This window comes from Arachis ipaensis, chromosome B03 (assembly GCF_000816755.2).
Source record: "Arachis ipaensis cultivar K30076 chromosome B03, Araip1.1, whole genome shotgun sequence".
Lineage (NCBI taxonomy): Eukaryota > Viridiplantae > Streptophyta > Magnoliopsida > Fabales > Fabaceae > Arachis > Arachis ipaensis.
In genome coordinates, this window is record NC_029787.2 from 1,623,275 (window position 1) to 1,646,441 (window position 23,167).

The window sequence follows — 23,167 nt, forward strand, 5'->3', positions numbered from 1 at the left end:
CCATTTAGATAAAAAAAAAATAAAAATAAAGACAAAATAACATAGTAAAGTAGGTATATATATATATATAAAAGAAAGGAGCATAGTGAGAACAAAATTCTATCAAACATAACATATGATCTAGTAATAAAGTAATAACAGTAAAATGTTAGAAAAATACACCTGTAAGTCACTAGATTGCAAAAGCCAATAAATAATATAAGGAACAAAAAGCCAAGAAAGTAACTTATCTCATATCTCTAATAAAGAACGGTGATTACAAAAGTTGATATTATTGATAGTTTGAGAATTGCTAAATTATAATATAATTAAATATATTAAATTATTTAATATTAAATAAAAAGTCAAGAAATTCTGAAATTTTTTTTATTATTTGAACGGTATGATTCATTATCATCACAAAAAACTAATTTTTGTCGCAATAAAAATTTAATGTATTCAATTGTTGTTTTTAAAATGATTTCAGTAATTTCTTTTATTTTTAGTGATTATTTCTCATTCGCTGTATGCAAAAAGAAGGATTTCTTTAATTTTTTTCCGATGAAACACAAATAAAATTTTCTTTTTTGTTATAGTCTTAATATGTGATCTTTGTTTAAAGTCATAATTTTTTTTACTTAAAAATGGTAATCCACTTTTAATTTGAGCTCTAATCAGATTTTTTTTCTTGTTTTCTTTCTGAACTTCATGTGGATGATAGAAAAGAAGGAAGAGAGAGAAGAGAGAATTTAGTTTGGATGGCTTATTTTTAGTTCAAATATAAATGGAGTTGTCAATCTTAAAAACCAAGTTGAGTGAATGGACTTGGATCACCAGTTAAATCCTTTGCTTTTATTTGATCCAAATTTATTTTTTCATACTAATCATCCAAATTTTTTTTATCATTTGGACTTTATTAGTTTATTATTGGGCCAGCCAAGATTCTTTCTTTCCTTCTTCTTTGGAGATGAGCTATTATTCCTTTGAAGGAGTGAAATGGACTTTGAAGTTTGAATCCAATTGGACTTAATGCTTTGTATTAATTTTCTGCACCATTAAGTAAATTAAATTACACTTAATCGGGTTATTAATCCACTAATAATGTTTAGTTATCATCAATTAATTTTTTTGTTAGTTCTTTAAACTTAACATACATATATGTCATTGTTAGAGATATAAATTTATATAACCAACTTAGATTGGTCGAGTGGTCAGCTCACTCGTCCGCTTAAACTTGTCGGGGGTTCGAATTCTGCCTTGTGCATGTAGCAACCCATTGGCTAGCGGTAGATCCTTAAATGGAGTTTCGATCCACGACGGATCAGTCCTAAACCTGTCGGACTGGGAGATACCGTGGACAACCAAAAAAAAGAGATATAAATTTATATATTTTTTATTCTCAGTTTAAATTTTTTAAAAAATATTTACAAATAAAAATATTGTGTTTTAAGACACTAAATTAATATATTTGGGAATGTGGTACCCTTTTATTTCCACACTATTTGCTGTCTCTCTTGGAATTAAAAATGGACCTGGTGGATGTAATCTAAGAGTTTCTTTGATTACACACTTCATGTACTTCATTTGATTTATATCATTTTCCTCTATCTTGGATTTTCCACCCACAATTCTTCTTACCTCTTCTTGTACTTTCTTCATGACCTTTGGATTGTTAGCAAGTTCTGCAAAGGCCCATTCAATAGTTGTTGAAATACTGTCACTTCCTGCAACTAACAGATCCTACAATTAAGGAAGATGCATAATCAATTTATTGTAGATTATCTTAACAATAATAATAACAATTAAGCATTTAAGCACTTTTTCAGTCTTAACATAAATATTTGAAAGTTATTTTAAACAATAAATAACTTTCATTGTATTTTTTTTCATGTAAGTCATGAAATCTATTAAGGCTAAGGTAACTGCAGTGACTTAGTCATAGTGTTAGGTGTAATTAATCTTTGGAATCTTTATCTATTAATAGGATTAAGTGTTAGTATATGTATGTAGAGGGAATACTGTAAGAACAGAATATATACCTTTGACAATCTCAAAGTTCCTAGGCCTGTTTCTAACAAAACTGCCTTAATATGCAATTTGAGTGTTCATGAATAATTTTATATGCATCATGTTATGCATAAACTAAAATTAATTATTAAAATTAGTTATTATATATTTGTATATAAACACATGCGTAACTTTTAGTATATATTTCATATTTTTATGTGTATTTTATATTAGTGACTGATTCTAGTAACTGATTTTAGTCTATACTAACATAGTTGATGTTTTAAAAATCGAGAAGAATCTATTATGATAAAACAAAAATGTTTAGTTTAATAAAACAAAAAAAAATGTGTGATACTTGATGGCAAACTGATTTCATCATACGAATCCATGGCTGACGACGGATGGTTTGTGATTCAAGCTCTCTTATCTCTTTTGGACGAGTGAACCTTTCAAATCTATCTCCATGGTCGTCTATGAATTTTTGGATCACAAAACAACAAAATAAAATAAAGAGTAAAGGACAGATCCGTCCCTGACCTTTTTTTTTGCAGATATTTTCGTCCGCGAGAATTGAGAAATACTTTAATGTCCATGACCCCCCCCCAGAAAAGTGGACATATTTATCCTTCCGTTAGAGTCGCTCCATTTGGCCTGACGAAAAATAGTAACGTGGCTCCTGATCTGACCGTTACGAGATACCACGTGGGATGGACTTTTGAAAAGAGGAAGTATTAGTTCTCAGGAACCAAAACGTCGCTGTTTCTCTCCCACCCCCAATCTATGAAATCCTTGAGCCCTCCTTCAACAAAGTATGCATCATTTACGATGTCATCTGTTCATGAACCAAATTTATAATATTCTCATGAATGGCTCTCTTCCTTTTCATCACATCAACCCATTGACCGGAAGGACCCTGCAATTATGCGTCATTTACGATGTCAAGGTAATATGGTAAGACAACTAGCTAATGATGAAAGCCAGAAAATCACAAAGATATTATTCCTAGTGGCTTGCTAGCTATAGGGGCAGGCATTGTAAACTCATACATGATGATATATCATGGAATATGAATGATCATTAACATGGATATCAATATGTGTGAGATGACACTAACAACCATGAAACAACACACCAAAAATTAAGTCAATGGAAACACAAACTACCTGTACATGCTTTGATTTAGCTGCTTCCCCCTGCAGCTTCCAAGATAGTCTGCTTTGGCCTGAAAATTACACGATCTAGTTAACTTATGATAAAATGATCAAGCCATTAGACAATTTGTATATAATCTTATACTCACCTAAACTTTTTCAAATGCTCTGAAAATGCTAGGGCCATTAACTCCCCAGTTTCCAATACATTCTTGAACATCGGATGCAGAACCTCACGTGGCAAATCCTTTGCTCTTCGAATAGACTCCTTGGATGGTAAGGGTTTTTTATTCATATATAAACGGAATGCATTGTTACATGTTCTCTGCAATGACTCCAATTCTACATTAGTATCAATAATTTTCCTAACTCTATCTAAAACAAGGTCAAGGACTGTTTGAGGGAATCGGCCATAAACAGTTTCTCCATTTGCCATTGCCTGTTCAATTTTCGACATTACTCCAGTCATATTCTGCAAGACCTCTTCTTCGGTGGGAGCAGCTTTTATTGGCTTCGACAAAAACAAATGAAGATCCAATAGGTAAGCCATATCCTCCGATGTCGCTAAGGAATAAGCAGTGCCAGTACAGCCAGCCCTTTCAGCCCTTCCAACACAATGAACGAATATCTTAGGCTTTGGAGGGAAGTCCCAATTGATAACATTATCAAGCAACGGAATATCAATGCCACGAGCTGCAACATCCGTCACAATCAATATATAGCATCGTTTTCCTCGACCTAAACCTTGCCTATGATGGGGTTTGATGGTTTAGGGCTCAAGGATTTTATAGATTGGGGTGGGGGAGAAACGACGACGTTTTGATTTCTGGAGACTAATACGTCATCTTTTCAAAAGTCTATCCCACGTGGTAGCCCGTAACGGCCAGGTCAACGCCATGGGAACCACGTCACCATTTTTCGTCAGGTCAAACAGAACGACTCTAACAAAGGAATAAATATGTCCACTTTTTTAGGGAATCATGGATATTAAAGTATTTTCAAATCCTTGAGAATGAAAATATCACGAAAAAAAAGATTAGGGACGAATTTGTCCTTTACTCTAAAATAAAATTATACCATGTGTAACAGCAAAACTTCAATGCTCCTCCGCAGTAATTTTTGTTATTAATCTCCATCATAAAACAACATAGCTAAAATCACCGCAACATCTTTTTTATATTGTGTATCATATCTTGTATCATAAGATACATAAACAATAATATTTCAGACAACAATATCATCCACCCCCAATCTTTCTAGTTTCTTTGGTGTCTGGACCATTTTCTACTTCACTAGGGTCATACCAGGTCGACCATCGTTCTTTCTCCAAAAGAACTTCCTCTGCAAAGAGATAATTTTCCTTACAACCGCATTTGGCATTTTGTATAAACTCAAGTAGTAAATCGGAAGGCTGTTAATTACTGACTTGATGAGAACCACCTTGTTAGCCTTGCTAAGAACCTTTGCTTTCTACAGTCTGAGTTTCTCTTCCACCTTATCAATAATTGGCTTTCAAGTTTTCACCAACCGCGGATTCGCTCCTAGACTAATGCCAAGATACCTTACCGGTAGAGCTGCCTCCTGACACCCGAGTAACTGACACATCTGGTTAACCCACTCCTGACTGCAGTTTACAGGTATCAAGTTAGACTTCTCAAAGTTGATGCTCAACCCAGACATCATTTCGAAGCACCTTAGAAGTCTCTTATAGTTTCTCACTGTCTCCTCCTCCGGTGGACAGAATAATATAGTGTCATTAGCAAATTGTAGGTGTGATAGCTCTATATTATCCCTACCAACTAATAGAGGAGATATTCGACCATTTCTAACCGCCTCACTGATCATTCTATTCAGCACATCCACCACCAAGACGAACATAAACGGCAATAAGGGATCACCTTGACGTATTCCCCTCTCCATTTTGAATGGTTTCGATGGTGACCCATTTATCAGAACAGAAATAGATGCCGATGTAACACATTCCCTAACCCACGCCCTCCAAGTTCTTCCGAAGCCCATCTTCTCAAGCACAATATCAACAAAGCACCATTTAACTCTATCATAACCTTTTTGGAAGTCCAGTTTAATAATCGCTGAAGCCTTCTTCCTTAGTCTCAACCATTGCACAGTTTCACAAGCAATTAAAGCTCCATCATGTATCTTCTGCCCCTTCACAAAGGTACTTTGTGATTCCCCAACTAAGCATGGCATTATACTCTTCATTCTTCGTGTCAACAATTTAGAGATAACTTTATAGACACAACCAACCATACTAATGGGTCGAAGATCTTTCATTTCCTTCGCCCCAACAAATTTCGGAGCCAGCGCTACCCAAGTGACATTAGCATCTGCTGGTAATCTTGCTGTCTCAAAAAACTTCATCACAGCTGCAGTGAACTCCTGTCCAATCTCATTCCAACACTTTTTTATAAAGTTCATGTTGTATCCATCACTCCCAGGCACTTTGGAAGATTTGCAGTCCCAAACTGCCTCTTTCACTTCCTCCACTGATGGTAGCACCTCTAAGCTTTCCGCTTCCTCTCTTTGTAAACGATTAACTAAACCATCCCTAAAACTCACCCTTGGGGATGCCTCCTGGTGGTATAAACGTTTATAATAGTCCCTGACCGCTACCTTTATTCTTGCTTGATTTCTCACTAACCTCCCGTTGATCACCAAAGCCTCAATTCTGTTATTTCTTCTCCTTGCAGAAGCAATATTATGGAAGTACCTTGTGTTCCTATCCATGTCATTGGCCTGCCTTGATCTTGACATTTGCTTCCAGTGCATATCCTATCTTATATACCACTTTTCGCAGCACCTCACTAATGCCCTTCTCCTTGCCTCAATTGTAACATCATACCGTCCACTACTCACCATATCATCCACCTTCCTTATTTCTTCCTCAAACCTCTTTATCCTCCCAGCCATATCCCCAAAATGCTGCTTATGCCAATTACGTAGAGGTTCTGACAATGCTTTCAGCTTCGATAAGAATTGCGTATCTCCTAATTCCCTCCATTTTTCCTTCACCATACTCAATAATCCTTCATGTGTAAACCATGAGTCCAAGCTACGGAAAGGTCTTGGGCCATCAAATCTTCTGATGTCTTCCATATCAAAGGGCAGTGATCCGATAAACCTCTTGGACCACTCTTTAGACGTGTCTCCGGGTACGCATCAAGCCACCCTAGAGAAACCAAGCACCTGTCAATACGACTGCACGACTGTCCCCTAAACCATGTATACCTTCGATCGTTAAGTGCCAGATCGATCAACCCCATCTCATTTATCCATGTTCTAAACTCTATTGCAGATGCTGATGAATTAGTCGCTCCTTTCCTTTCCTCCAAATGCAATATTTCATTAAAATCCCCTGAAAAACAGAACGACACCTGACACAGACCTGTAATAAAACTCAATTCTTCCCATATGGAGATTTTCTCGGCTCTCTCATGCGGCCCATACACAAGACAAATAGCACAATGAAAGTTATCTTTTGTCACGATCCCTTCTAAACACAACCATCTATCCCCTTTATAGCAATTATACATCTTAAAGGCCGTTTCGTTCCATATTAGCAACAAGTCTCCAGAAGACCCGATGGAACTTACAAACTCCCAACACGCTCTGTCACTACCCCATATACGAGTAACATCAAATTTTGTCAGTACCTCATTCTTTGTTTCTACCAAACCCAACATATCCAACTTAAAATTATTTTTAAAATTCTTTATCATACTAACTTTTGCAGCTCCTCCCAACCCCCTTATGTTCCAAGCACTGAAAATCATTTAACCAAAATATTACACACCTGTTTCCAGTTTTTTGGCCGGCTTCTGCGAACCTTTTCTTTATGCTTAGCCTGACGTCGTTTCATAGCAATAGCTTCGTTCTGCTCCTGCAAAATCGCCATAATATCATCTTCATCACTGTACTGAGCACCTGATTCTACTTCTAGTTTCCAAGTCTCTTTGTTCTTAGCCATCTCCTCCTCCCAAGTCAGCCTTTGTTCCTCCGTGTCTGGATTGCTACCACTCTCCAAGTCATTCTCCATCCCTGCATCTGATTCTACACCAGTCCCGCGCTCCTTATCTAGTCCATTACCAATAGCCTGAGCCAATTCGTCCATCAAGATTTCCCCTCCTCCATTCCTAATCTTGGCTCACGGCTAGTCTGTGGTTCGGCCTCTGGTGCACTGCAGTTTTGGTGAACACCAGCAACAGTTACCTATTCCTTAATCCATTGAGTGTGTTTAGTTTCAATTTGCAAGCCCGTCCTCTCCCTGTTCTACCTTCGGTCACTCACCTCACCGGTGGCTTCCACAACCCTGCTCGTCCCTTCATCAGACCCCGCAACCACCGCCTGCCGTGTTCCGGCCTCCATCTCGCATCGCGGTCCAATGCCCCCTCCCTACCGTGTCGCAGCTCCACGGTCCCCTTCGCATCACCCGCGCGCCCAGGCTCGTGATGCGCAACCGATGATTTTTGCCCTTGCCTCATGGGTCTTGCACATGTCTCCCGAGGCACCGACGCGTGGAGTTGACTGGCCTCCTCCCCCCCGCGGCACTTCCCAGTAGCTGTCATACCGCAGGTTGCAGGCGCCGTGCTCTCACCAACATGATCCAGGTTAGGAGGTGCCTTCTGGGTTAGCATTGGTTCCGGGTCAGACCTAACCCGCTCAGGAGTTGCAACAGCAAGCCTAGTCCGTTGGTCTCTCTCCCTCAGCCCACCGAATTGTCTCATGTTAAACCTTTTGGGCCTAATAGCTCCCAACCCACTAGCCTTCCTTGTATAACCTTCTGTTTGGCTTGTATAGCCTTGTTCATAAACATTTGAAACCGTATCCTCCGAGTCGATCTCCCCATTAATTTCGTATAATCCCTGTGAGTCCTCCGTATCCTTGAATGCCGCATGATAACCATTCTCCCGAGAATATTTTGAATTTTTGTAATTCCATTCATTCAAATCTAGGCATGAATTTACCAACCTGTCCCTTCCTTGGTCATCGTTTCTGTGGTCCACCATCATCATCACAGCCGCTTGATCCCAACCAACCACCCTTCGTTCATGCTGCGTCTCTTCTCCGTTGATCATGTGCCTGTCACGTGCCTCCTCCTCCCTCTTTTGGAAGTATTCCTCCCGATATACCTCTCCGCCCACTTCTCTGACAAGGACATCAAACCTGCTTGCGCCTATTATAACACGAATCCACTCGTTAATCATATCAAATGCACATGTATCAATTAGGACTCTACCCACACTGAATGAATTACATGATTCCGTTAGTTTATCACATTCCACCACTTCACCCTATTGCTCTCCTATTTTGTGAAAGGTGTTCCTTGACCATGCATGTATAGGAACTCCAGAACACTCCAACCAAACTCTTCTAGACTCGCTTTTCTCAGCCTCGTCCCATCTCCACACCATATAAAACAATTTCAATAACTCGTTCATTCGAAAAGTGTAAGCTTCTTCAGCACTAAGCACAGTGTCAAACGTTATCATTGCTTTATATGCCCCAACTCCCTTACCTATGTCACGCATGGCCATTCCCTAGAGATCTTTTGCTTTAATGAATTAAAATCAATTGCCGTCTTCGTACCTCCGACAATACTTCTCTGCAGCCAGACGACATTCTCATTTGCTATCGGCACTTCTAGTTTCTTTGTCCATCCATTATCCTTTGGATCCCTAACAGGTACATCTGACGTCTGCCGCCCCACGTTCGCTTCAACTACACCCGCCTTCTTTGTCTGTGGAATGCTGCTTCTAGCATCGTGACTGGTTATCACCTTTGTTTCCTGGCCCTTTGTATGTTGCACCCCAGTTCCCCTCCTATACTTCGCATCTCCGACAAATAACCTTTTGCCTCTCAGTACCATACTGTTCATATCTTTAACAGCCTTCAAAGCTCCTCTCTTTGTCGTATACAGTACAAAAGCAAACAAGTATACGTGACCATTTTTATTCTTCCGCGACATGTATATGTCGATGATTCTGCCTGTCCATTTGAACATATGAAAAAGTTCTCTTTTTGATATATCTTCCGGCAAGTTGTCGACGAAAATGGAGAAAGAATCAAGCTCCAAGCGTTGATACTCTTCTTTGTTCCAAACCCTAGGATCTTTACCATTTTTGCTCTGAGTAGATATCCCCCCTTGTGTTTTCCCACCTCACAAACTCTTGATTTTGCTCTCTCATGCTCTCATAGCTTTTACCGAAATAGATACTTGAAACGGCGTTGTTTTCTTATTTTAGCGCCAAAACCTAATACGACGCCGTTTTTCATAGTCCAGCATGGCAAAAATTTGCCACATCACTGCCACCAGGAAGGAGTTTGGATGAAAAAAGGAGAAAAGATCAACTAAGTGCATTTTTTTTAATGTCGAGGACATAAATAATGTAATTGAAAAGTTAAGGACCAAATTGGTATATTTTGTGAATTTTAAAGACTATTTTAGCGTTTAACTCGTTTAGAATGAAAAGGCAATTATTGAAATTAAGGTGGCAATATTACGGATAAACTTGGATCTAATAGAACATAATGAAAATTGTGTTTGGACAAAAATATAGTATTATCTGAATTTAAAATATTTATTTAAATAGTTTAATCCGGATAAGCATGCTTGAATTCTTTGTGCATTATTATAAGGTTACATCTCTGATAATTATATTTTATTTTAGGTGACTAAAATTAGTTAAAATTTTGACCGATGAATAGACAGACGACAGATGACATTACTTAAAGTTGTGATTAAGTGTGAATTATAATGATTAGACACAAAATTTTATGTCTTAGTAGGAGGAGAAGAGTAATTTCACTTTTTTTTGTTTTATTAAACAATTTTTTCGGCATTGTCATCAAAATTGATTACAAAACAAGAAAATACATAATCCAACAAACAAGAGCTATTTTTTTTTTTGTTGAGTAAAGATTTAAAAAAAAACTACAGATATTTTGATTATATATTTATATTTTAATATATATTTTATATTAGTAACTGATTCATTTTAGTATATACATAAAATCGAAAAATATTTATTATTGGAGTCCAGTCATATACAGCTGCCATTTTAGACTCGTAGTGCAAAAATAACTTATGAAGACTAAAGTATCGCGGTTATCATACTTAGTATCATAGTTATTAGAACCGAATCGATTATCAACCCGATCATATGACCGGGTCACTGGGTTACTGGTTCAACCGGTGGGTCACTAATTCATTCGGTTAATCCGGTCATAACTAAAAAAAAATATAAAATTATATTAATAAAATTGAAATAATGTCTTAAAACTTAAAATGTGAGTCTTAAAAACATTAATAATCAAATATCAAGTCTTAAACATAACTAATAATCTAAAAGAAGAGTTAATAAACTAGTTTCTAGTATAAAATATGTTCTCAATTTAAATCAACAAGAGCAAGTTAAAGATAACATAATCATTAAATCAAGTCCAAGGGGTGAGCTTAAAGTTAGCATCAACATCTTCATAGGGCAAATTAGGAGATTGATCAACATTTCCCTCATTTTGATTTGTATCCATATCTTCCATAGCATTGTTACTTGGTCCATCGTTATCTTGGTCATCTTCCAAATTTAATTGATCTACATTTTTGTATTTTTGACAAATCAATATCAAGAATAATTCGTAATAGCAACTGCAATTAAAATATTCAAGCAATTGAAGAATTTACCAAGATCATCCAAAGTTGGTTGAATGGACATATTTGCCAAATCATTTCGTAGAGCATCAACCTCTTCCAGAGTTAAAAACGGCGGTGAATCTTCCAATATCCAATCCGAATGGTCATCAAATGTATCAAGACAAATTGGATCATAGCTTTGCTTTCTCATTAGATTCCTATGTTATCAAGTTATGTAATTATTAAACTAAAGATTAATTTTAATGAACAATACATTTTAAAATTAGATAAATAATTATAGAAGATACCTTTGTTGTAGCCTCAAGTTATAATGAACGAAAACAAGATCATTAAGCTTTTAATGTTCTAACCGATTCCTCTTCTTTGTGTGGATGTGTTCAAAAATACTCCAATTTCGCTCACAACCAGAAGAACTACAAGTTTGACTTAAAACACGAACGGCTAACTTTTGTAAATTTGGTGCTCCAGTTCCATAAGATTTCCACCATTGGTCTTAAAATCAAAAGAGGCAATGCATTACAATTAGCCTTTTTAAATAAATAAACAAATAAAGAAAGATAAAACTAAATAAATATATTTACCTGGCATCACTGTGCTTCGTTCACGCAGTGCATATTGTCTTCCAAAATCATCTTCAGCATTAGAATATATTCTCTTCCCACTTGTCAACTTAGTATTCAATTCTGGATCATCATATGAATATTTCTCAATTACATCTAGTAGGCCAGAAGTGGTTTGCTTATGTTTTTCAAATTCAGCAGCATTGAATCGAAAAGCAGGATTTAACCAATAGCCAGCAGCATGAAGATTTTTTTTTAAGTTGTGAATCCCAACGAGTATCCAAAATCTTCAAGTAAGGCTCCACAATCTTCTTTCTTCGTCGAAACCTCTTCACCATCTCTTCTCTAGCCATATTAAAAGCTTGATAAAGAAAACCCATTGCAGCTTTATCTTCACTATCCACAATACAAAGCACGCGAACAAGTGGCTCAGTAAGCTTGACAACATCTGTACATTGATTCCAAAATTTAGAGTCTAAAACTTGATCCACAAATGTTTTAGCTTTAGCTTCTTTGGAGTAGGCTGAGATTGTCCATTCTTTAGCAGTTACCATAGCTCTTAATGCATCTTTTTGAGCCAGAATACTTTGCAAAGCTATGAAATTGGTAGCAAAGCGAGTTGGAGCTAGACGAAGTATTTCTCGTCCACCGGTAAACTTCCTCATAAGATACAGTGGATGACAATGATTATATATGTATTTAGTAATCTTTGAAGCATGTGAAAATGTCTCACTGACTTCATTCAACTTTCTAATATCTTGCAACATCAAATTAATATAATGCGCAGCACAAGGAGACCAATACAACTTAGGGAATTCAGCTTCCAACAACCTTCCAGAAGCAACATAATTTGCAGCATTGTCCGTCACTATGTGAACAACATTTTTAGGACCGACAAAGTTGACAACATCCTTAAAAAGCTTAAACAATAATTTAGCAGTCTTTGAGGCATGAGAAGCATCAACAGACTTTAGGAAGATAGTTCCTTTAGGACAATAAACCAAGAAGTTAATTAAAGTGCGCCTACAAGGATCAGTCCATCCATCAGCCATGATAGTACATCCAGTTTGCTTCCAAATTTCACGATACTGTTCAATCATCTTTTTCACATCCTCCACCAACTTACTCAACAAATACCCACGAACTCTACCAAAGTTTGGATCTTTATATCCTGCACCCATGTTTGCAATAGCATCAATCATTGGTTGGTAATATGCTGAATTAACTGCATTAAATGGCACAGAAGCATCAACCATCCACTTTGCAATGGCAATGTCACATTTTTCCACAATTTCTTTACTTTGCAATACACTTTTTATCGTTGGTTGGGCTCCAAGTGTTGTTGAAGATGGAAAAAAAAGTTTCTATTCCAGTAGTTTTTTTTTTCCTTTCCTAGATGCAGGTGGTGGCAACCTTGTCCTTGAATGTTGGAGTTGTTGCTACCGTGCTTCAAGCTCTTCCATTCTATCAAATTCTCTTTCAACATCATCACATGCTCCATAACTTTTTGCATAATTTTCTTGAGTTTTCCTTTTCTTATTCATAAATTCTTCAATATTTTGCCCAAATTGATGAGCAACAGCAGGTGGAACCTTTTTGCACTTCTCAACATCTCCTTCTTTTCCAGCCAAGTGATACTTAAATTGATTAATCTCACCTCCTCTAACAAGTTTGTCACAATATATGCACATCATAGTAATTTTTCCTGTTTTTTCCACAATTTATTTACAATGACCCCAAGCTGGATCAGTCTTTCCTTTATTATTATAAACTCTTTTAGTGGTAAGATCATGGGTAGGAGTTGCTGATGATGCTTGTTCTTGAGATGGTGGCGTTTCTGATGGTGTTTGAGATGAAGCAATTTTTAAAATTCTAGCAAAGAAACTAAAAATATATATTTTCAGCAACAAAGGATTTGCTTAAATCAGTTTTTAAGCAACACATCAACCACCACCATTTCACCAAAGTTTCCTGATTCAACTAACAGCAACTCTAAAGTCTAAACAAACCAGCAATAGACAACAACAGCTCTAAAAAACCCAGTAAAATACAATAGCAATTAGCAGCAACCAGCAACTAAAAAACTATATACCAAATTACCAACACAGCAACCAGCAACAGCAACAGGGAAAATACAGCAATTTTAACTAAAATTCAAGAACAAATTAACTAATATATCAACCAGATTTTAACTAATATACCAATTCAAGAATAGATTTTAACTAATATACCAACCAGCAACAATGCAATTCAAGAACAATTTTAACTAATATATCAAGTTCAACAAATTCCAATTCCATAACAATAGTTAATAGGTCAATAGCAGAGGCATTGACCTCAGGGAACAGAGACTCTGAGCTTTCTGACGACCAGGTGAGGCACCGACAAAGGACAGAAGCAAAAGCGGTGAAGTAGAGGCAGAAGAAGCACAACCCACAAACGACCAATATAACAACGAACACGACGAGGTGAGGGGAGAAGCAGTGACGGCCGGGAGAAGTAACGACACCACAGAGAGTGACGACGAGGGTGACGGAGAGACGGAGAGACGAGGTTGGCTGAGGGGGTATCGGCGGTGACTGGTGACTTCGGCGGTGACTAATGAGGCCGATTGATGAACTCAGTCTCAGACACTCACTCAACTCTCAAGAGATTTGTCTCATATGCCATTAGGGAGATCAGAGATGTGAGGGTGAGGCAATGGGGGAAATGGGGATAGCCTAGGCTTTCAGTTTCAACGAAAAGGGGGAGGGGATAGTAGAATGACGCCGTTTAGGTTTAGGATATTAAAAAAAAAATGCACTACCCGGACTGGGTCAAATAACCCGTCCGGGTCACCAGTTTTAGTCAAAACTCGTCGGATTGAACCGAGTTCTACCGGGTCCATTGTATGGTCGGTTCAACGTGTGGCTCGGCCCGATCAGGTAATCGGATGACCGAGTTCTGGTCGAACCGACCGGATCAAACCGGGTTTGATAACTATGCTTAGTATACATTATTAAAATTTTTATGATACATTCCAAATTTAAAATCAATTTTTATACCTTTTCAAGAAAACCAACTATAATTATTTAGTTGTGGCCCGACTGCATAATCAAAATGTGAGAAATTACTACTTGATGATAATTTTCTAAAGTGCTTTGAGAAAATACCTTAGGATTTTGAATTTATTAAATAAAATTTATGCAAAATTATTTTGTATTGATTTTAAAAGAATTTTATCATTAAAATTGATATTGGTTAAAATTATAATTTTTTATCAATAAATTCATAAAATTATTTATTATAATTTAGGTATATTTTTTAAGTGTAGATAAAATTATTCATAAACACCATAAACGTCGTAATCATACAAAGACATCTAGAAGTTACACATGTTTATGTATACATATATTAAAATCAGTCACTAAAAATTTTGGAATATAAATAGTATTTTTATTATGTATATATATTACCTCGTTGCACCATAATAATTGCCACACGAAGTTGAGAAATAATGGGACTTGTCTCAGTTCTAAAGCAATTGTCAAATGAGGAAAACTCAACTCTTTACGTGTCAATATTATTTGGCCTCATTATCATCACCATGTTCTTGTTTCTTAATTTCACAAGAACAAAAAACAATCAAAACCTTCCTCCGTGCCCACCAAAGCTACCCTTCATTGGAAATCTTCATCAACTAGGAACACTTCCACACCGTTCCTTCCATGAACTCTCAAAGAAGCATGGCCCTCTAATGTTGTTGGAGTTGGGACAAGTCCCAACTCTGGTGGTTTCGTCCGCAGACGTGGCCAGAGAAATCATCAAGAACTATGATGTTATTTTTTCCGATAGGCCCCAAACTACGGCTGCAAATATTTTTACTTATGGATGTAAGGACGTGGGTTTTGTACCATATGGTGAAGAGTGGAGACAAAAAAGAAGAATTTGTGTTCTTGAACTTTTAAGCGTCAAAAGGGTTCGTTCTTTCTGCTTTGTTCGCGAACAAGAGGTTGCCGAATTGGTTAGTAGACAAATAATTATATTTTTAACATATTTTCTCGTGTAAAATTATTTTTTTAGCATGAAAGGTAATTTTTGCATAAATATCTTTTTAGTTTGTTTTATGTTTAGATTAATAAAGATCATTTTTTTTAATTATAAAAATTTTAACACCATATCATAAATAAATTATATAAATGCTTATTATTTTATGATTTTATACTCATATTCATGTTGGTCATCATTAGTAGAATTTTTTATTTTGCAAATTAATAAATATTTAATTATTCTATTGGTTCCTATAGTTTCGCAAAATTTTCAATTAGGTTCCTATACTTTTTTTCCTTTTAATTGGGTCCGTACAACAATTTTTTTTTTCAATTAGCTCCCTCTTAGTAGTAATTGGCTTAATTGTATAGGGATCCAACTAAAAAAAATATTGGTGCAGAGACTCAAATAAAAGGAAAAAAAGTGTAGGAACTCAATTAAAAAAAAATTTGGTGCAATGACTCAATTAAAAAAAAAAGTATAGGAACCTAATTAAAAATTTTGCGAAACTATAGGAACTAACAGAGTAATTAAACTATATTTATATTTACTCACAATGATCATATATTTGGTTCGAGAAAATCAAGTGAAATTTAATACATTTACATGTTTGGATACAACATATTAGGTGGGTGGAATACGTGAATCATGTGTAAGAAACAAAGGATCTTGTGTGAATCTAAGTGAGTTGCTAGTTTCAACATCAAACAACATCGTATCAAGATGTATTCTTGGACAAAAGTATAATACTCCAAAAGATTGTAACGACAAAAATTTCGGAGAGCTTGGAAGAAAATTGATGAGACAATTTTCGTCTTTCAGTGTGAAAGATTTCTTCCCTTCATTTGGTTGGATTGATTCTGTTAGAGGTTTGATATCAGATATGAATGCTACTTCTATAGCATTTGATTCTTTCTTAGAAGATGTAATTGAAGAACACATCATCAGGAGAAGGAATAAAGAGAAGAAGAAAGGTGATGATCATTTTGAGAAGAAAGATTTTGTTGATATACTTGTTGAACTTCAAGAGAATAATATGCTTGAGTTTGAGGACTCTCAAGATAACTTCAAAGCAATCTTAGTGGTATCTCTTTCTCTCTCTCCCCATTTATTTTTATAATTTTATTATTACATGAGCTTTACTACTATATGAGTTTCACCGTAGTAATTCTAAAACTAATATGTACAACAAACTTCAATTTCTAAAAGAATATATTTATTAGAAAAAAGAATAATAGAGTAAACTAATAAATAAATCTTTAAAAATTTATATTTCGAATAGATTAGTCTGTATAAAAAATGAGGTTAAAGTATATTTATTGTCTTTGAAGTTTGACAAAAGTTTCAAAAATACCTTTAAATTTTATTTTGTTTCAATTTTGTTCCAAAAGTTTTTTATTTGCATCAAATATACCCTCAACGGCTAAATTTTTTAAAAAAATTAACACCAATCTAACAATAATGCATGAAAATTATGCTTGATTTGCTTGTGTTAAGGGTTATTCTTATGAAATTGTTGTTGAATTGGTCTTAAATTTTTTGAAAAATTAACCGTCAGGAGTATATTTGATGTAAATCGAAAACTTTTGGGACAAAATTAAAATAAAATAAAATTTAGGAATATTTTTGAAACTTTTATCAAACTTCAGGGACAAAAAATATACTTTACTCAAAAAATAAGTATCAATAAAGTCCTTTAAAATAATAAATGTAGGCATAATATCCTTAAATTATCTCCTATAATTATTAATAAAAACTCGTAATTTAAACTAACTTGTCTATATTTATTATTTTAAAAAATTTTATTAATATTTTTTTTAAAGACTAATCTATTTCAAATATAAATTCTCAAAAATTTATTTCTCACTCAACTCTAAATAAATAAAATTTACAAAACCACAAGATATGCTAATAAATGCAGAAAACATAAACAATAAAGTCATGAATCTATTATCTATATATAGAGAAGGCTACTCCTATGCTACTATTCATTCCATCACATTCACATTCCAAAAGAAAAAATTAATTATTTTATTGATGATTATACAAATTAAAAGTTTTTCTAATAATTTCAGGACATGTTTGTTGGAGGAAGTGATACTTTCTCAACAACTCTAGAATGGACTTTTGCTGAGCTCCTCAAGAACCCAAAAGCCATGAAGAAAGCTCAAGAAGAGGTAAGGAGAGTTGTGGGGAGAAAATCAAAGGTGGAAGAAAATGATGTGAATCAAATGAACTATTTGAATTGTGTGATCAAAGAAACTCTAAGATTGCATCCTCCACTTCCTCTCTTAATTCCTAGGCAAACAACTTCAAGTGTGAAAGTACAAAGTTTCAATATTCCTCCAAAAACTAGAGTGTTTATAAATGCTTGGGCGATTCAAAGAGACCCAAAATTGTGGGAGGAGGCTGAAGAGTTCATTCCTGAGAGATTTGAAAACAACCAAGTTGATATAAAAGGGTTGGATTTTCAATTAATACCATTTGGTGTTGGGAGAAGAGGTTGTCCTGGAATTTCTTTTGGGCTTGTTTCTACCGGATATGTTCTTGCTAATCTTCTATATTGGTTTGATTGGAAGCTGCATGGTGAAGATGAAGGTGACATAGACATGGATGAAATGTGTGGACTCACTGTTAGTAAGAAAGTCTCACTCCATCTTCAACCCATACCATACTCTCTTAGTTCTTAGGCTTAATGTGTTGTAACAATAAGAGGAGTAAAATATCGTTTTTGTTTTCTAACGTTTGGGATAAGTTCTATTTGTGTTCCTAATGTTTAAATTGTTCTATTTGTATCCCTAATGTTTGTAAAAGTGATTCAGTGTTATTCTGCTGTCAATTACACATCATGAGCTTTAGTTGGAGTTCTAAAAATCTCTTTTTGAAGTTAGAATACAAATGTGTGGGTCAAAACCGATGATCCACTTCGGATAATAACTCATTAAAAGTTAAAACTAATCCCTGCAATATATATATATAATTCACTTTTTTAAGAACATAATTGAACTTGAACACAAATTTTGGATACAATATTAAAATCGAACACATTCAAGTGAGACCTAATTGAGAATGAATACATCCAAGTGAGAATAATTAAAAAATATAATCTGATCTCTATTAGTATAATTGACGGCAGGATAACATTGAATCACTTTTATAAATGTTAGGAATACAAATAGGACGATTTAAATGTTAGGGACACAAATAGGACCAACTCCAAATGTTAGGACAAAAATAATATTTTATTCTAATAAGAGTGGATACTTAAAAAAAATATTTTTAGTGACAATATCTATTACTTTTAGCGACAATAAAAATAGTCGTTAATATATTATTTATTGAGAACTATATATTGTTTGCCTTATTTTTTATTGTTAAAAATATTGTTTGTCTTATAATTTGTTATTATAATAACATATAATAATAAAATCAAATATATGAATACCACAAAATAATAAATTAATTAAAAGAAACAGTGACCATATATATATTATTATTATGTTATTACTATTGTTAAAAATTTGTCACAACCTAATTTCTTTTGTAGTGTATGTAATAACGGATATGTTATTTGTAATTATTTTTATTACATGATAAAGAGATGAATGTGAAATTAAATAGTGTATAAATAATATTTTCATTCTTTTCATATACTTGGTAGATATTTCATTCTCCAACGTCTTATTCCTTTTGATATTTTCACGAGAAACAAACAAGGGACACCGATTAAACCTCATCACATGCATTCCACTATAGCAATTAGCATGCACCTTGCTTGTTAAATGTCATTTTCCAATTTCATTCATAACATTACAATTATTGGACTATATATACTATTTGGATTTTAACTAAAATTAAAGTTTTCAAATCAAATATAAATCATAATTCATGTCATTTAATAATATTCACAAATATAAAAGAAATAAAATATTAAAATACATACGTTTTGGTTGAGTCATTTAGATAAAAAAGAGAATTAAAAACAAAAATAACATATAATATAGTAGGTATAAATTATATAATATTAAGAGTATTCAGAATCAGATTGCAGAAATAAAATTGAAAACCAAGAGTATTTAGAATGAGAGGTTCAAGATCAATGTCTTATTGTCTGGCTAATTGCGTCTATGGAGCCAAATTTTGTGAATCGAGTAATCAAATGTGAGTATATATCAAAAATCAAACACGGTTAAAGATTCAACTAAGAACACTCAAGAAGCATGGATCAACAGTAACATAGTATATGTCAAAAATCAATTAAGTAGCAGATTCGTTAAAAGCACTGGGAGCACCTCTCTCAAAAGAATAATACATTGAAGCAGCACTGGCAAGTCTTGGTGAAGAATACAATACATTTGTCACTGTCGCAATAGCAAGGATAGATCACACCATGAAAGCGAGTTTAAAACACAACTCTTGACTCAAGGAGAGTTGAGTGAGCTAGGATCAATGCAGGTGAATATTGCTCAGAGTGATAAAATTCAAGATGGATCTCAAAGAAGAGGCTACAACAATTACAATAGCAGAGGCAGCTCTCGAGGCTCCAGAGGCAGAGAACAGTTCAGGGGTGGAGGCGGACGATCCTCATGATGGTAAGGCAGTAGACCACAATGCCAATTCTGTGACAAGATTGGCCACACGGTTGTTCAATGCTACCATCGCTTTGATCAAGACTTCATGAATCCTCACCTTCAACCTCTAAACACAGCTCAACCATCTTCTCTTGCATTTCACAATGACTCAAATCCAAGAACCTCTCAGCAGCAACAACAATTTCCAAACACATCACAACCTACCTCTTTCAATCCTTAAACACTCCTCATCATGCCTTCATCAGTACCAGACACTGCATGGTACTTTGATTCGGGAGCTTCTCATCACATCACCTATGACTCAAGAAACCTAAATACAGGAACAAATTATGAAGGCACAAAGTAGGCTTTTAGAGGTAATGGCCAAAGTATAAAAATTAAGCATATTGAAAGTACATTAATGCATGCATCATTATCCAATACACCATTTCAATTACAAAATCTGCTTCATATCCCTATCATCTCCAAAAACTTAGTAAGTGTAGCCAAATTTGTATTAGACAACTGTGTATATTTTGAATTCTGGCCTTATTTGTGCAATGTGAAATGTCAGATCTCCAAAAAAATTCTTTTTTAAGGACTGCTTAAAGATGGACTTTACAAATTTGAGGGAGTTCAAATTATTCCAAGAACTTTCAACCTCAATGAAAATAGTATCACCAAACCTACTTATTACAACACTATCACTCTTCCTGACACTAAAATAGATCACATAATCAATCTCACCACCCCTTTTATAAGCCAATCAACACAACCACAAATTACCAAGCCTAACTCACTCACACACCTCACATCACAACTCATGTCAGCACCCATTATTGTAGAAAAACCAAATAACACCACCACTGCTCACACAAAGTCTCAACCAATGTCAAAGCCAACACAGTCACACAATAAGCCATCAAATGCTCATAGCACAATTCAGCAATCAACAAAGAAATCAAATCACATTCCACTAGTGATTTGTCATCTAATAGTGAAAATATAAATAAGCCAGTTAGATATGCAAGTGTGTTAATAGCTTGTAAAAATATGAGTCTTGCTGCACAACTATAGCATAGAAAGCTGGGCCACCCATCTGAGAAAGTCACTTTTATTGTAATAAAACAATGCAATGTTATTCACAATGATTCAATAAATAAAAATAGCCTTGAACCCTCATTATGCCATGCTTGTTGCATTAGCAAAATTCATCAATTACCTTATTTTGATTCCCACACCAGCTATGTACCTTTAGATTTGATCTTTTCTAACCTTTGGGGACTTGCACCTGTGTATAGTAGAACTGACTGTAGGTACTACATATGCTTCATTGATGCAAGCACAAGACACTCCAGCATCTACCTGCTTCAAACAAAAACTTGCACAAGACACTCCAGCATCTACTTGCTTCAAACAAAAAGACAAGCTTTTGATACCTTTCAAAAATACAAAGCAGCAATTGAACTCAAAACTGGACTGAAAATAAAAGCCTTACAAACTGACAATAGAAAAGAATATCTTTCTGTAGCCTTCACCCAATATCTTGAAACAAATGGCGTACAACATAGACTTACCTGCCTTTACTCTCATAAACAAAATAAAAAAATAGAAAGAAAGCATAGGCATACAACAGAAACCACCCTAACCCTCTTAGCTTAAGCAACCCTTCCCATAGCCTTTTGGGGGTAAAGCAGCCCTCTTAGCCACCTATCTTATCAATCTACTCCCAAATCCCAAGTTAAAAAATACCTCACCTCATGAAACTCTCACCAAAACCAAGCCCGATTACAACTTTCTCAAACCTTTTGGCTATACCTATTATCCATTCTTCAGACCATACAATCAAATCAAATTCAGCCACAGATCATAAAAATGTATCTTCATTGGCTATGTTCCAAATCATAAAAGTTACATTTGCCTCTCTCCAAATGGCAAAGAGTTCACTTCAATAGATGTTATCTTTAATGAATATGAGTTTTTCTATAATCAACTATTCCTTTCCCAAGCCATCCCTACCCCAACACCCCCTCCAACCCAAACCTCCCCTCTCATCTACCTACCCTTGGCTGCTACCTCAGCAACACCTCCCCCCATCCCTCCTCACAGCCATCCTCATCAACTCTGCCTCCACTACCCACCCAGTCTCAACCCCCCAAGCCCTCTACCCTTACATACATTACATGATACTTCCAATACTATTAATTTAATACCTGCATCATTACCTGCTTTACTTGTTTCTATGGCTAATAATTTTTTTTCTGTGGCTACTGCTGCTAATGCCTCTGCTAGTCTTTTTTCATTGAGTACAGGTGCTCCCCAACCTGCTCATATTGAGGTCGTGCTGCCACTTCCTCCTCCTGCCCTAGTCAACCAACACCCTATGCAGACTCGCAGCAAGACAGGGAGTCTCCAGCCCAGGACCTATGCAGCAATGCCTACCATCCCTGCCCCTGACCTCACCCACTCTCTGCCTCAATCTGTTCACCAAGCCCTAACATGTCCCTATTGGAGGCAAGCTATGCAAGAGGAGTATGATGCCCTCATGCACAATAGCACTTGGCAGCTAGTTCCCAAGCCTCCACCATACACTGAACCTGTGATTGGCTCCAAGTGGGTGTTTCGAATCAAGAAGCACCCATATGGCACCATTCAGAAATACAAAGCCCAACTCGTCGCAAAAGGTTTTTATCAACGAGAAGGGGTCAATTATGACCAAGTATTCAGTCCTATAGTTCATCTGCCCATAATTCGCGTCATGCTCAGCTTATCACTCTCCAAGGGGTGGTCCATCCGGTAGTTCGACTTCAACAATGCGTTCCTTAACGGGGATTTACAGGAGACTATTTTCATGTCTCAACCCGAAGGCTTCACGTCCCTTGCTCAACCCCATCATGTCTGCAAACTCCAGATGTCTCTATATGGCTTGAAGCAAGCTCGCCTTGCATGGTTCACAAAGCTAAAGGACACTCTTAATTGGTTTGGCTTCACTAACACCAAATCTGATATATCTCTCTTTACTAGGTTTTCTCACTCCTCTGTCATCTACATTCTGGTATATATTGATGACATTCTAGTCACTGGAAGCTCCCAATTGGAAATTTCCAAGTTAATTACTCAGCTGCATGCGATGTTTGCTCTCAAGAATTTGGGGGGAAATGAGCTATTTCTTGGGTATTGAGGCTGTGAAACCCA

General features: G+C 35.7%; 3 protein-coding genes across 9 annotated transcripts in view; 1 reads left to right on the forward strand and 2 right to left on the reverse strand.

Moving 5' to 3' along the window:
• LOC107629371 (cytochrome P450 71A1) overlaps positions 1-23,167 on the reverse strand; it is a 40,511-nt gene that overhangs the window by 5,536 nt on the left and 11,808 nt on the right. The window contains exon 3 of one of the 7 annotated variants that reach the window (XM_021117695.1): positions 1,602-1,719. The exons of 5 other annotated variants lie outside the window; for them this stretch is intronic. In XM_021117695.1, the coding sequence (XP_020973354.1) occupies positions 1,602-1,719 (118 nt within the window). Of the gene's footprint in view, positions 1-1,455; positions 1,720-23,167 lie in introns of all 7 variants that reach the window. One more of the 7 variants, XM_021117696.1, reaches the window with a different exon arrangement.
• Positions 10,455-11,284, reverse strand: LOC110269872. Its single transcript, XM_021117701.1, has 3 exons — positions 11,100-11,284; positions 10,843-11,009; positions 10,455-10,753 (listed from the first exon to the last, which is right to left on the reverse strand). Exons 2-3 carry the CDS (start codon positions 11,000-11,002, stop codon positions 10,596-10,598), a joined length of 318 nt encoding a protein of 105 aa, XP_020973360.1. The 5' UTR covers positions 11,003-11,009; positions 11,100-11,284; the 3' UTR covers positions 10,455-10,595.
• On the forward strand, positions 14,845-18,263 carry LOC107629370 (cytochrome P450 71A1-like). Its single transcript, XM_016332150.2, has 3 exons — positions 14,845-15,375; positions 16,030-16,485; positions 17,477-18,263. The coding sequence occupies exons 1-3, from the start codon at positions 14,869-14,871 to the stop codon at positions 18,089-18,091; spliced, it is 1,578 nt and encodes a 525-aa protein (XP_016187636.1). The 5' UTR covers positions 14,845-14,868; the 3' UTR covers positions 18,092-18,263.